The 14,538-nt window shown below is 46.0% G+C and overlaps 1 protein-coding gene across 12 annotated transcripts in view; it reads right to left on the bottom strand.

The window, feature by feature from the left end:
* Positions 1 to 14,538, bottom strand: part of TANC2 (tetratricopeptide repeat, ankyrin repeat and coiled-coil containing 2) — a 702,540-nt gene that overhangs the window by 513,639 nt on the left and 174,363 nt on the right. For all 12 annotated transcript variants that reach the window (XM_089774011.1, XM_089774007.1, XM_089774012.1 and 9 more), the window contains one exon: positions 5,842 to 5,941. In XM_089774011.1, coding sequence (XP_089630137.1) covers positions 5,842 to 5,908 — 67 coding nt within the window. In that variant the 5' untranslated portion in view covers positions 5,909 to 5,941. The remainder of the gene's footprint in view (positions 1 to 5,841; positions 5,942 to 14,538) is intronic.

Below are 14,538 nucleotides of genomic sequence, written 5' to 3' on the forward strand. Positions count from 1 at the left end.
TGGCAAAATTTGCAAATGATGTAAAATTACTCAAAATATTTAAGTCCAAAGTTGACTACAAAGAGTTACAAAGGGATCTCACAAATCTGGGTGATTGGGCAACAAAATGGCAGATGGAATTTGATGTTGATAAATGCAAAGTAATACACATGGAAAAATATAATCCAATTATACATACCGAATGGTGGGGTTTAAACTAGTTGTTACCACTCAAGAAAGAGATCTCGGAATCACTGCGGATAATTCCCTGAAAACATCTATTCAAGGCTAATCAATACACAGTGGCAATCCAAAAAGCTAACAAAATACCGGGACAGTGTTCTTCTTGTAAACAAAAAAGGTGCCGGTACTCCAGGGGAAAAGTTGTTGAGCTCTGACTGGAGGTGCTGGTATTGCATCTGGAGGTGCTGGTACTGCGAACCAGGCAGTACCGTCTCAAAAAAAACACTGACTGTGAACCATTAGTAAAGGAATAGATAAAAAGACAGAACATATCATATTGCCTCCTGTGGCCAGGTCTCCCAAGCAGCAGGATGGCCTAGTGGTTAGGTCTCGGTGTTAGCAGGTGGTCCGGGGTGTAGGACTTTCGGCCACTTATCAGAGTCTGTTCCTTCAATTTGGAGCATGGTCCCAAGAGTTCAATTTCCCCCTTCTCAGAGGGGTTTTCCTTCTGGTTCTTCCCCTCTGCCCCAGAGGAAGGGGTTGCAGGCTTGCATCCTCCTACGGCCAACCCAGCAGATAGCTCTGGCTCAGGTCCTCCAGACAGCAGAATCAGCTCCTGCCTCTTCATTGGTCAGCCCCTAACTGAACTAGGTTCCCTCCTTTTAGTCTCTCTCCAAGTCTGGCATCGGCTGCAGGTAAAATGGGGTGGGGCGAATTGGGCAAAAAGGCTTTGTTTAGCCCCTGCACTGCCAGGCCCTCCTCTCACTCCCTCACATACACACGCCCATGACTCCCATTGGGGCCTGCCCCTACCCCAACTGCGTTCCATCCCTCCTGGAAAAAAAAGTCTGCATTTGCATGGGCCTTCCCAACACAATGTTGAATCCGGAAGGAGGATTGAAGGGACAGGTACCACCTCATAATTCTGGGGTTTGTCTCTTTCACTGCATGTAGCCAGTGAGGTGCATGGTCTGTGATGAAGGTAAAGTGCCTGTGCAGGAGGTAATATTGGAGTGAGTCCACTTCCCATTTCACTGCTAGCACCTCCTTTTTTATTACAGAGCAGGCTTTCTCTTTGGGAAATAGCTTCCTACTAATGTAGAAGTGCTCATTCCCTCTCATGACCTGGGAGAGAACAGCTCCTATGCCCACATCAGAGGCATGTGTCTGAGAAGTTGGGGCTGTACAAGATGGGTTTTCGACAGAGCTGGGCCTTATAGGCTTGGAAAGCTTCCTCACAAGCTTGGGTCCACTGCTTTCTGTTTGGACTCTCCTTCTTGAGGAGGTCGGTAAGTGGGGCTGCAATGGAGAAGCCTGGGATGAAGCAGTGATAGTAACCTGCTAAACTTAAGAAGTGGCGTACATGCCTTTTTGGTGATGGAGGGGCATACCGCTGGAGGGCTTGGATCTTTCTCACTAGAGGACATACAATGCCTTTCCCCAAGGGGAAGCCCAGAGAGGTGGTCTAATCCCTTCTGAGGTGGCATTTTGCAGGGTTTGCTGTCAGGCCGCCTTCCCTGAAGGACTGCAATATGGCCACCACATGTAAGTGGACCTGCCAATCACAGCTATAAATCACTATGTCATCCAAATAAGCAGCCATGTACTGACCATGGGGACACAAAATACGGTCCATCAGCCACTGGAATATGGCAGGGGCACCATGCAACCCGAAGGGCATGGTTTGGAATTGGAAGAGTCCAAAGGAGGTGGAGAAAGCTGTTTTCTCCTTGGACTCGGGTGTAAGGGGGATCTGTCAGCAGCCTTTTGTTAAGTCCAGCATGGCAAAGTACTCTGCCTCGCCTCCCCAAGCCAATCCAGCAGCTCATCCACCCAGAGCATGGGATGTGCATCAAATTTGGACACAGCATTCACCTTCCAGAAATCAATGCAAAACCAGGTGCTCCCATCATGTTTAGGGACTAAGACTATAGGGCTCTTCCAATCACTGCAGGACTCCTCAATTATCCCCAACGCTAGCATCAACTGAAGTTCTTGTTTCACCACGTCCCTCAATTTTTGGGGAAGGGCCTGGGGGTTCTCCCGGGTTCCATCTGGATGTGATGGATGGCCAGGTGAGTTCAATCTGGTTTCACCAAGAAAACAGGAGAATTTGGTGACTAACTGCTGGGCCTGAAGCTTCTGTTCAGGGGTGAGGTTGAACCCAATCTGGTCTTCTCCTGGTTTTGATGTATCCTGATCTCCTGGTTTTGATGTATCCTCCGCCTGGGGCCCCAGTTCCAGGTCTGGCGGGTAGGGTGTTATTAGTAACCCTTCCCGGGCTTTCCAGGGTTTTAAGAGATTCACATGGTAAATTTGTCACACTTTGCGCTTGTCAAGCTCATGCACCTCATAGCTTACTGGGCCCACTCGCCAAACCACCTCATGTGGTCCCTGCCAGCAGGTGAAGATTCTGGAGTCTGTACTGGGCAGCAGCAGTAGTACCTGATTCCCTGGTTGGAACTCGTGGAGTCTTGCCTGTTTGTTAGAAGTTGCCTCCTGGGCCTTTTGGGGCTGGAGGAGGTTCTCCTGAGCAAATGTACCTAGCGTTTCAAGCCTCTCTTGGAGGTTAAGCACATATTACACTATGTTATTATATTGGGAGGGTTGTTCCTCCCATGTCTCCCAAACTATGTGCAAAATCCCACAGAGCTGCCTTCCATACAAGAGTTCAAAAAGCGAAAACTCTGTGGAGGCCTGAGGAACCTCCCAGACTGCAAACGTGAGAGCCGGGAGTAGCTGGTCCCGGTGGCGCACATTCATTAGAGCATAGCCTTCAGGGTCAGGCTGAAACTACTACTAGTCTGTCCGTTTGGGGTGGGAGACAAATGCCCGGAGTGTCTTCATTTTTAATAACCAGCACAGCTGCTGTGCTGTCTGGGACATAAGGTCTGTCCCCTGATCCGTTAGGATTTCCTGAGGGACTCCCGAGCAAAGATGTTCATGAGCTCAGTCACCACTTTCTTGGCACTAACGGAGCATTACGGCACAGCTTTGGGGTACCGGGTCGTGTAGTCAACTATGATGAGGATGAACTGTATCCAGCAGCACTCTTCTCCAGTGGGCCAACTATGTCCACTCCAATCTGCTCAAAGGGTACACTCATGAGCGGGAGGGGAATTATCGGGGCTTTCTCCGCTGGCCGGGGTGCCATGAGCTGACACTCTGGGCAGGAGGCACAAAAATCTGCCACCTCCCGCTGGATCCCGGGCCAAAAGAAGCAGACCAGGATCCAAGCCTGCGTCCTTTCTCTCCCCAGGTGTCCCATCATGGGGATGGCATGGGCAAGCTGCATGACCTCCCTCCGATACAGCTGAAGCATCAGGAGCTGGTGGTGCACTTCTTCTGTTTACAGGTCCTTATCTACCCAGTATAGACAGTCTCCCTGAATTTCAAAATGAGGGAAACTGTCCCACTTGATGGAGCCCCATGGTTTCCCCATTTACTTCAGCCACCTGGTCTTATGCTCTGCTCAGGGTCTCCCACAAAATCCGAGGGGCACATTAGGACTGACGATTTGGGTAACGGGGCTAGCTCCTTCTCAAATTTGCTAGAGCCTGGGTTCGCTGGGTTTGTGTTGGGCCATAGGAGGTCCCCTGCCCCAGATCCGCCACTTCCCCTACTCAGGCAAGAGTCGTGGTTTCCACTCAATTGGCTCTCAAAGACTGGGGTTGCCGTTCCATAGCAGAAGGTTTCACAACTTCTGACAGCACTTCCCTAAAACATCCCCAGTCTGCCCAGTATCAGTGGATAGGCGAGGGTTGAGGCCAGGCAAACCATTAAAGGCTCTTCACGCCTTCCTACTCGTACGGTCAGCTGGGTGCGGGGGTAGGTTTTCATGTCTCCATGGATGCACTGCAGCCTGATGGTGCTTCGAGATGGTGCAGTCTGATGGTTAGGCACATACCAGGGTCAGGGCACAACCGGAGTCAATCAGCCCGATTGCCTCTGTCCCATTTATCCATAGGGGGATGGTCAGCTTGGCAGAGTCTTGATGATGTGTACGTATTTGTGGGGTCCACAGCTTCCCGAACACTCCATGTACGGGCAGTCCCTGTATCAGTGCCCAAAGCCCCCACATGTAAAACAGGCATACTGCTCCTGGGTGGACTTTGTGAGGGGGGGATCTCCTCGAGGCACCCGGGATGATGGGCGTGGACGAGCTTCCCCAAGCCTGGGGTTGAGTAGGGGTCCTGGCTCCATGTCTGGTGGGTGCCTGGTCTCCCAAAGGGGGAGCTGGTGGGCTGGTCCAGTGCACGAGAGTTGGAATATATGGGCACCCCTGAATCCATGAGATTCCCCCCAGCCCTGTAACCCCTGGCTACTTTCAGCCATCTGTGTTGGGGTGCCCTTGGCTGCTCTGAGGCCCAAAGAAGGTGTCGTCCCTGCGGACTTGGCCACTAGATAGTTCTCCATCAGTTGAACAGCTGTGGTTGTGCTATCAGGGTGTAGGTATGTAAATACACTTCACTCAGATTGCTCAGGTCTGCTGGATGTTCAACTGTTAGAAGGTGCTTTGTCCATTGTAACTAATTTGACTGTTGTAGGGGTCACAAACTTCGTCAAAACTAAATACCAGAATTGTAAGATATGACCACCGTAGCTTGCAGTTACCATGGGAATGAACAATGCAGAAAGTCAGACTGTTTAATTCAGTTAAAAGAAGAGACCCTATCAGTGCAAATACACTTGAATGGAAGGAGGCTGGTCTTTCAAAGACCTATAGACTTAGCTGGGGCGGGAGGTGAGTCATCAGGCTGCATGCCCTCCAAGTGTGAGCTGGAGAGCATGCAATGACAGAGCTAAAGAAAGGCTCCCTAAGGAGTCCCTCCGCATGTAAATTTACTCCCAGGGATGCTGGAATCTCTTGTGGCTGGACCGTGCTTTGGGCCAAGAGCTGAAATCACTAGGTTTGGCCTAAAGCCAAATCCGCCACAAGCCAGTGGAAGATGCAATGAGCAGTCAGCAGGGTAGTGATGGAGAGGCATTAGGAGTCACCAGCAAAGGGGCAGCAGCGAGGGGCAATGGATGGCCATCAGAGTGGTGCCAGAGAGCAGCGAGCATGTGGATGGCGAGTGACCAGCGGAGTGGGTGAGATGACTCCTACCCCCCCAAACACACACACACTCAGGATGGGAGGTGAACTCTGCAGATCACCTCTGAACTCTGGTCTGCCCTGACCAAGGGCAGAGACTGAGTGGGGTGCAGAGAAGAACTGGGCATATAAATGGGACACTTACAGTGCTTGAGAGCTTGAGAGGAAAAGGACGAGCTGGGACGTTTACTCGTAGGTTTTGTTTGAACTGTGTTTGTGGTGGTTTCCTATGAACTCTGTTTGTGATATTTTCCCAAATTTACTTCTTTCCCCTTTTATTAAAAGTTTCTCTTCTACACTCTTACTCTGTGCTTGCGAGTTGGGAAGCATTGCCACCCGGGGTTTTGTGTGAATTTCCCAGGTTACTGGGTGGGGGCTAGAGACAGTTCTGTGTTGGATGGATGGAGAGGAATCCCTAGATATTGAACCTGTTGCTGGTGCTACCTGGTAGATGGGTTACATACAGTACATATATAGCAGTACAAATAATTAAGAGCAATGCTTAAAATGCTTAAAATACAGTGTAATGTTTAACCAAAGTTACAGATAAAAAAGTACACGAGAAGGATTCTTCATTTACTTACCACTGGACCTGTTTTTGCGGTTTGATTTCCCACCTGTAAGAAGCATCTTGAGACTGTTTCGAAACATGGCTGCTCTATACTGCTATGTGCACCCCAAAACCTGTATAAAATAAAACAGATATAATTTGGCTTTCACTTATCAATATGGAAATATTTTGAAAAAACAGTGAGAGAAGCTAAAAATAAAAACTTCAAAGCACTACACACTGACAGCAAAAAATGGAACATAAAACATTAAGGCTTTCTATATTCCCTAAAAATTTAAATCACCACTCCTAAAATCTAACATTTCAAATACCTTTATTCATCGAGACTGACCATGCTCAGTACAATACAGAATTTCTTCAGCACTGTTTGACGTGGGCACTGGCAGTTGATCACTAGGCCAGCTTGGTTTTAATGGGTTGGGAAGGATATGACAGTCAGGCAAGTCATTCTCCAACTATGGCAGGGACTGTGGCTCTGCTCAAACCTATCAATCTTGTTGACACTGACCTACAGACTACAAGGTGCTGTCTATAATTTCAGGGGCCATTAAATATCACATACTTCAGTAAGCTGACATAGTTATTAAACGTACAAAAGGAAAAACAGTAGACTCCAAACTCATAAAAACTTAAGATGACTGATGTTAATAATTAGTATGTTTTCCTCTAAGACAGAGGTCTCCAAATTGTGGGACATTCCCTGAATGTTTGGGGAAGGGCCTTAGCCAGCCCAAATGGGAGGACAAGGAGAGGGAGTGCCACCCAGTCCTGTTCTGTTTCCATCTCCACTCTGGCCATGGCTCTGCTCCTGGCCCCGGTAATCCTCCCGGTCCCAGCCCCAGTCTTCACCAGCAGCTGCAGCTCTGCTCCCAGCCCCAGCCCTTCCCTCAAGTGCGGCTCCTATCCCCAGCCCCCAGCCACATCACTGGCCATGGCTCCATTCCTAACTCTTCCCACACCCCAAGGAGCAGCCCAACATTGGACCTCTATACCTCTCTACCCCCCACAAGACCCAGGACCCTGCTTCCATTCTTTTCAGAGCAGGCAATTCCATTTTAAAACTAGATTAACTCCGATCCATTCTGTATTCATTAGTATAGTCTTCAATTACGTAATCACTTATTAGTGCTCAATTAATGCAATATATAATACAATTCTTTTACAACCTTGTGTTATACTTCTTGTAGGGTGAGTAAGAAATGAGATAGATTGTACAAAAGTGACTTTTTTTCAAGTACACTCAGTAGCATTCAGAATTCAAAATGTTATATATGTGCATCTAAAGTTGTGAAAAGTCACTGTAATCTGTACTCAGTTACTGGAGAAAAATTATAATTTAAATTAGAGACAGCATTAAAAATGCATACTCACAAGGGAAAGAGTTAAACTTGTGTGGCTGACCTTAATTTTAGCATTTCCTGACTTTGAAGTACCTTCCCCATATGACCGCAAGAATCTTGGAACATGCTTTTATTTTACTTTTAAACAGAGTACAGTGTATGCACTTGTTATGTGTATACGGGTCAGTAACGTCATTTTACATTACTTTTGATGTCCTACATAATATTAGAACTGAAAAGACACCAGTGTTTAGGCTTCCCCTATAACTCCAAAATAAATAATACATCTTTTTAAGAGCAGGTTGTCAGACAATCAGCCATTATGTAAAGCTTCCTATTTGGCAAGCAAATTGAAGATCTTGAACTTTTCTGCTTGGCCACATACACAACAGTCTTAAACAAGAGTTCTGTTGTTACTTTCTACAGATTTGTCATTTCCTAGTTCACTGGCTCTCAACCAGGGAGCCAGAGCCCTCTGGGGTCCAGGTTTCAGGGGGTCTGCCAAGCAGGGCTGGCACTGGACTTGCTTGGGCCCAGTGCCAAAAGCTGAAGCCCCACCACATGGAACTGAAGCCTGGGGCCCTGACCTCTGCCACCTTAGTCTGAAGCTAAACCTACCTTAGGAACTTAGCTTCACAAAGCCCCTTGTGGCATTTGGCCCTGGACATCTGGCCAGCTTGCTATTAAAGTGAACCCTGGCTTTTATATGCAGAAAAAAAATTGTTGTGGGACATGGAGTTTTTATAGCATATTTGGGGATGGGATGAGGGAAAGAAAGAAAAAAAGTCGAGGACTCCTGGTCTAGTTTACTATACAAAAAGCAAAGTTCTGGACTTGGCAAAATCCTCCTCTGATTTCAATACAGTATCAATAACACTATTCCTTTTAATAAATAGAGCATTTCATTATGGATTTAAGATACTCACATACATACACAATAATCTGTGAAATATCAGGAAGATTAAAAAATCAAAATTACCTGTAAACAGAAGGCAAAAGAGATGCCTGAACATTTTATAGGAGTAATAATCCCAAACCAATTAATCATACAAAAATGAAACAGTCAAAAAATTTAGGCTGATAAAATATGCAATGCTCTATCATTATGAACACAGCACAGCCGAAAGAGTGTCTCAAAGAGGTCACTAACAAAAAGGTCTCTTGGTCCACTAATCCAAATATACTTATCTGGGCTTTAAAACTAGAAGGCAGTACATTTCTCACTCCACCAAGTGCATGTTTACACCACCAATTGAGACTTTGCTGTATCTGAAATTGCAATTAACTCTTAACTTTTCTACAGGTTTACAGCTAAAGAGGCCAAACTGCTATATACTGTAAATCCTCACCTGCTGAAAAAAAGTGTTGTGAAGAGAGAAGTGTTATAGGAAGAGTTAACAGAATGTTCTATCAAGCAAATATAATGATATTTTTTGAGACAGGATTATTCATCAATTTTTGCACCTGTTTTTTCCTTAACTTCTTATACCAAAAGAACATTTTTAAATAAAACATTTATGAGAGCATATGTTTGACCACATGAATACTACCAGGATCCCAATTATTTTATGTCTCCAAAACTACATCATTTCTTAGGGTACATCTAGACTACAGGGTTTTGTCGACAGAAGTTTTGTCGACAGATACTGTCGACAAAGCTTCTGTCGACAAAGAGCGTCTAGACTACATTCAGTTCTGTCGACAAAGCAAGCTGCTTTGTCAACAAAACCCTGTAGTCTAGACACAACCCTACATGCAATAACACCTTCTGTCGACAGAACTCTGTCGACAGAAGGCGTTATGCCTCGTAAAATGAGGTTTACCAGCGTCGACAAAACTGCTGAGTTCTGTCGACGTTATGTCGACAGAACTCAGCGGTAGTGTAGACGCAGGTATAGTTTTGTCGACAAAAGTGGACTTTTGTCGACAAAACTCTGTAGTCTAGACACACCCTTAGACTGCTGCCTGCCTCTCTCTAATGATGCCATTGTTACATGACATGGTTACATGACTATTCGATAGTCCCAGGAGACAGGGCTGCCAGCCAGTGCGCTCCCAGCCCCACTCCTGGGGAACTCCCAGCCACCAGCTCATGCCTCCCTCTCCCCTTACTGCCTCTGTATCTGAGGCAGCAAGGGCGGGAGGGAAATGCATGTAGTTGACAGGATTAACCAACAAGCCCAGGCTTATCAGCTAATCGTCTAATCAACTACACATCGACATCCCTACTGTATATTACCAAAATTCATGAATAACATTCAAATATCCACTTAGATCAGGGGTGGGAAATCTAAGGCCTAGGGGCTGAATCTGGCCCCCAGCTTGTCTGGATCCAGCCCCCAAGGCTTAGGGCTCCCCTTCTCCAGCATTAGAGAGCTGGTGCTCTAACTCTACAGCCCATCTAAAGACACCCCCGAGAGATCAGAGTGCCAGCACCCACTCCTCACTGCGGAGGGGGAGCCCTGAGCCTCACAGGCCGGAATCAGGCAAGCCAGATCCAGATCCAACCCACAGGCTTTGCCTGAACAGCTCCTGCACCCCCCTTCCATCCTTACTTTACTCCTGCATCCTACCTCCTATCCAGCCCTCCCACCTCCAGCACCCTACAACCCTCCCAGATGCACCAACCCCCAACCCACTCCTGTACTTTCTCTCCTGCTACCCTATACCCCAAGCCTGCTTCGCAGCAGCCCCCTCCCACACAGTGAACCCCTCATTTCTAGCCCCACCGCAGAACCTAGGGGGTCCCACAAATTCTACTAGCCTTGGCTCCCTTAGGCTCTGGTGTGCAAGGAGAAGAGAAGGGACAATCTGTGCAAACAGATGGGAGAGGCAAGGCCATCATTAAAAAGGCAAAACATTCTCAGAGGAACCACTCCTAAAAGTAACATAGCTCAGATGTTCTGCCTGCTGATGGGTTCAACCAGTCACACTTCTCAATCAGGAGCCCTGTCAGTGAGTATTTTGGTTTTTTGCTTCTCGATTTTGTGCGGGCCCCCGACTGGTTTTCCTGAGGGTCAGTGGCCATCAACCCAAACAAGGATTCCCATCCTTGACTACCCAGCCTGCTTCTTGTACAAGATCATTCCTGCATCAGTGGTTGTACACTACTCTGAACTTTCCCACATGGAGCTCTGTAAGAGGCTCATACAACTGCACATCCTCTAATGTGATATGCCAGCAACACCCATTAATGGACTTAGAAGTAGCCATTCCTCTATAAAGGAATTTCATAAGCAAACTAGAGAGTGTGTGGAATTCACCTTCATATGTAAATGTCTCTCTTGGTCTAAATAAAGACTTGAATTGGTTAACATATAAAATCAGCTTCCCTTACATTCAATACCATATTGCCATCAAAAGCTAGGAAAGGGACACTTCCAATCTGCTCAATTAGCCTCATTAGAACCAGGATTACAATTGACAGGTACTTATTTTTATTTCTCTCTCTCTCTCCCTCTCTCTCTCCCTCTCCCTCCCTCCCTCCCTTCTTATTCTGAGGATCCATCTTTTTTTCTCCACTCAAGATCATGTCATCTGAAGAAGTGGGTTTTGCCCACAAAAGCTCATGATGATTGATTAGTCCTTAAGGTGCCACAGGACTACTTGAATTTTTTTAAATGGAAAAAGGGGAAGAAGTAAAAGGAGCCCATCAGAAAACTTAACTAAAATTAAGTATTTTACATACCATGAAAATAGTTGAGGCTCTGCCAATGTCGATAGGAAAGCAAGAGAAACAAGATGCTGTAATGGGATTAGGTGTCAAGGGAGTTGTTATTTAAGGTTTAAAAAAAAATCAGAACAAAACCAAGAAAACTCCCATGCACCCCAAGATACAATCACCCTGTGGGCCTGCCAGTGCATTTTGTGTTTTCTATCAATTTAGATCACTAAATCCTCAGGGCAGTCTGTTTCTTCGTCTGAGCCTTGTACAGTGATGACCACACTTGTAGCATGCAAAAAGTTCATTTTATCAGTTCAGTTGCTGAATGAAGTTTCAGGTTGGTTCTCATTTAAATCAAACCAATTTGTTCAGCCCTAATATAGTTAATTTTTTGTTAAATCACCCCAACACCTTCACCTATTTGTGAAGAATGTCAAAGTCTACAATGATTCAACACCATTTTATCACAAGGAAGAAACAAAACAGCTAGTGAGAAGCCGATATAAATAAAAGTTGTTAATGTCACAGAGCAAAGAAAGATTAATGTAGAGTGAAGAAAAGAAAGAATCAGTTTTGTCAATCATCACAGTTAATAACGATCCACAATGGATGATAATCTGTGATAGATGAGACAAGAACTGTTATGTGTTTCAAGAGAACTTCAGAGTTATGGAACACCTCAAGAATGGAAGTTGTTTATAATGCTGAAATATTTGTAACATTATGACTATTCTTTCAGAAGTTTGCAACTGAACAACTTAATGCAGCTTTAAAAATTTACTGGCATATAGGGTACAATATCAGGAGCAGAACTAGGGCAGTGACTGTTCCCCTTTACTTGGCACTTTTAAGGCCACATCTGGAGTACTGCATCCAATTCCGGGCATGCCCATTGAAAAAACAATCTGGACACATTGGAGTAAGTCCAATGGAGGACAACAAAAATGATTAGGGGTCTGGAGCACATCACTTACAAGGAGAGGCTGAGGGATTTGGACTTACGTAGTCTACAGAAGAGAAGAGTGAGGGAGGATTTGATAGCAGTGTTCAATTACCTGAAAGGGAGTTCCAAAGAGGATGGTAAGAGGCTCTCAGTAGTGACAGATGACAGAAAGAGGAGAAATGGTCTCAAGTTGCAGTGGGGAAGGTCTAGGTTGGATATTAGAAAAACTCTTTCCCTTGGAGGGTGGTAAAGCACTGGAATAGGTTACCTAGGGATGTGGTAGAATCTCCATCTCTCAAGGTTTTTAAGTCCCAGTTTGACAAAGCCCTCACTGGGATGATTTAGTTGGTGTTGGTCCTGCTTTTAGCAGGAGATTGGACTCAATTACCTTCTCGGGTATCTTACAACTCTATGATTCCTTGTCAATTCCACGTTAGGTGTGTGCGTGCCCACATGCACAGCTGCCAGACATTTTTTTCCACCTACTAGTATCTGGAGGGTCGGCAATAGAGCCTTCTGGAGTTTTACGCTCGTGAGCTGGTATATGCCTTACAGCGTCTCAGTTCCTTCTTGACACCATCTCTGACAACAGGGAAGGGGGCAGGTCATGGAATGAACATGACCAATGCCTCTCAAAGAGCAACAGTTGCAAAAAGGTAAATAATTGTTTTTTCTTCTTTGACTGCTTTAACATGTCAATTCCATGTTAGATGATTCAAACAGTAGGAGTAGGTTAGAAGTTCATAGTTGTGCTCTTTGCAACACTTCTTTGCCGAGGTTGGCATCATCCCAGACCTGTTTCTACAGGCATGTTAACAAGAAGAAGGTGATCAGAGAGGATGTGCGGCACCTATTGGATAAAGGAGGTAACCTAGTGACTGATGATGTGGAGAAAGCTGAAGTACTCTTTGCCTCTGTATTCACAGACAAGGTGGGCTCCTGGACTAATGCGCTAAGTGACGCAAGATGGGATGAAGATGGACAGACCTTGATGGGTAAGGAACAGGTTAGGAACTATTTAGAAAAGCTAAACATACACAAATCCATGGGTCCGGACTTAATGCATCCGAGAGTACCGAGGGAGTTGGCAAATCTCATTGAGGAGCCTTTGGCCATTATCTTTGAAAAGTCGTGGAGATCGGGAGAGATCCTGGATGATTGGAAAAAGGCAAATGCAGTGCCCATCTTCAAAAAAGGCAAAAAGGAGGATCCAGGGATCTATAGGCTGGTCAGTCTTACCTCGGTTCCTGGAAAAATCATGGAAGGAATACTTAAGGAATCCATTTTGAGGCACTTGGAGGAGAGGAAAGTGATTAGGAATAGTCAGCATGGATTCACAAAGGGCAAGTCGTGCATGACCAATCTGATTAGCTTCTATGATGAGGTAACTGCCTCTGTAGACATGGGAAAGTCAGCTGATGTGATATACCTTGACTTTAGCAAGGCTTTTGATATGGTCTCCCACAATATTCTTGCCAGCAAGTTAAGGGAATGCGGATTGGATAAATGGACGGTAAGATGGATACAAAGATGGCTAGAAGGCCGGGCCCAACGGGTAGTGATCAATGACTCGATGTCAGGATGGCGGTCGGTTTCTAGCGGAGTGCCCCAAGGTTTGGTTCTAGGAAAGGTTTTGTTCAATATCTTTATTAATGACCTAGATGAGGGGATGGATTGCACCCTTGGCAAGTTTGCAGATGACAATAAGCTAGGGGGAGAGGTAGATATGCTGGAGGGCAGGGATAGAGTCCAGAGTGACTTAGACAAATTGGAGGATTGGGTCAAAAGAAATCTGATTGGGTTCAACAAGGACAAGTGCAGAGTCCTGCACTTGGGACAGAAGAATCCCAAGCATTGTTACAGGCTGGGGACCAACCGGCTAAGTAGTAGTTCTGCAGAAAAGGACCTGGGGGTTACAGTGGATGAGAAGCTGGATACGAGTCAACAGTGTGCCCTGGTAGCCAAGAAGGCTAATGGCATATTAGGTTGTATTAAGAGGAGCATTGCCAGCAGATCCAGAGATGTCATTATTCCCCTTTATTCGGCTCTGGTGAGGCCACATCTGGAGTATTGTGTCCAGTTCTGGGCCCCCCACTACAAAAAGGATTTGGACGCAGTGGAGAGGGTACAGCGGAAAGCAACCAAAATGATTAGGGGGCTGGAGCATATGACCTATGAGGAGAGGCTGAGGGAGTTGGGTCTGTTTAGTCTGCAGAAGCGAAGAGTGAGGGGGGATTTGACAGCAGCCTTCAAATTCCTAAAGGGAGGTTCCAAAGAGAATGGAGAAAGGCTGTTCTCAGTAGTGACGGATGGCAGAACAAGGAGCAATGGTCTCAAGTTGTGGTGGGAGAGGTCCAGGTTGGATATTAGGAAAAACAATTTTACTAAGAGAGTGGTGAAACACTGGAATGGGTTACCTAGGGAAGTGGTGGAGTCTCCATCCCTAGGGGCGTTTAAGTCTCAGCTTGACAAAGTCCTGGCTGGGTTGATCTAGTTGGGATTGGTCCTGCCTAGAGCAGGGGGCTGGACTTGATGACCTCCTCAGGTCTCTTTCAGCTCTATGGATCTATGTTGGGTGATGACATAATGGGACTCAAAGATATGACTAGATGACCATGCACCAGCTCCGCAGCATGTGGCAGTGCACTCCATATTCTTTATGAAAATATGCTTAAGATATGGCTATGACATCACTGAGATGTACTTTTTGCAAGATCGCTCATGGAAGATCATTGGCAAGATTATGATTAACTGAATGCGATT

Source organism: Pelodiscus sinensis, chromosome 29, assembly GCF_052426305.1.
Source record: "Pelodiscus sinensis isolate ZL-2025 chromosome 29, ASM5242630v1, whole genome shotgun sequence".
NCBI classification, from domain to species: domain Eukaryota; kingdom Metazoa; phylum Chordata; order Testudines; family Trionychidae; genus Pelodiscus; species Pelodiscus sinensis.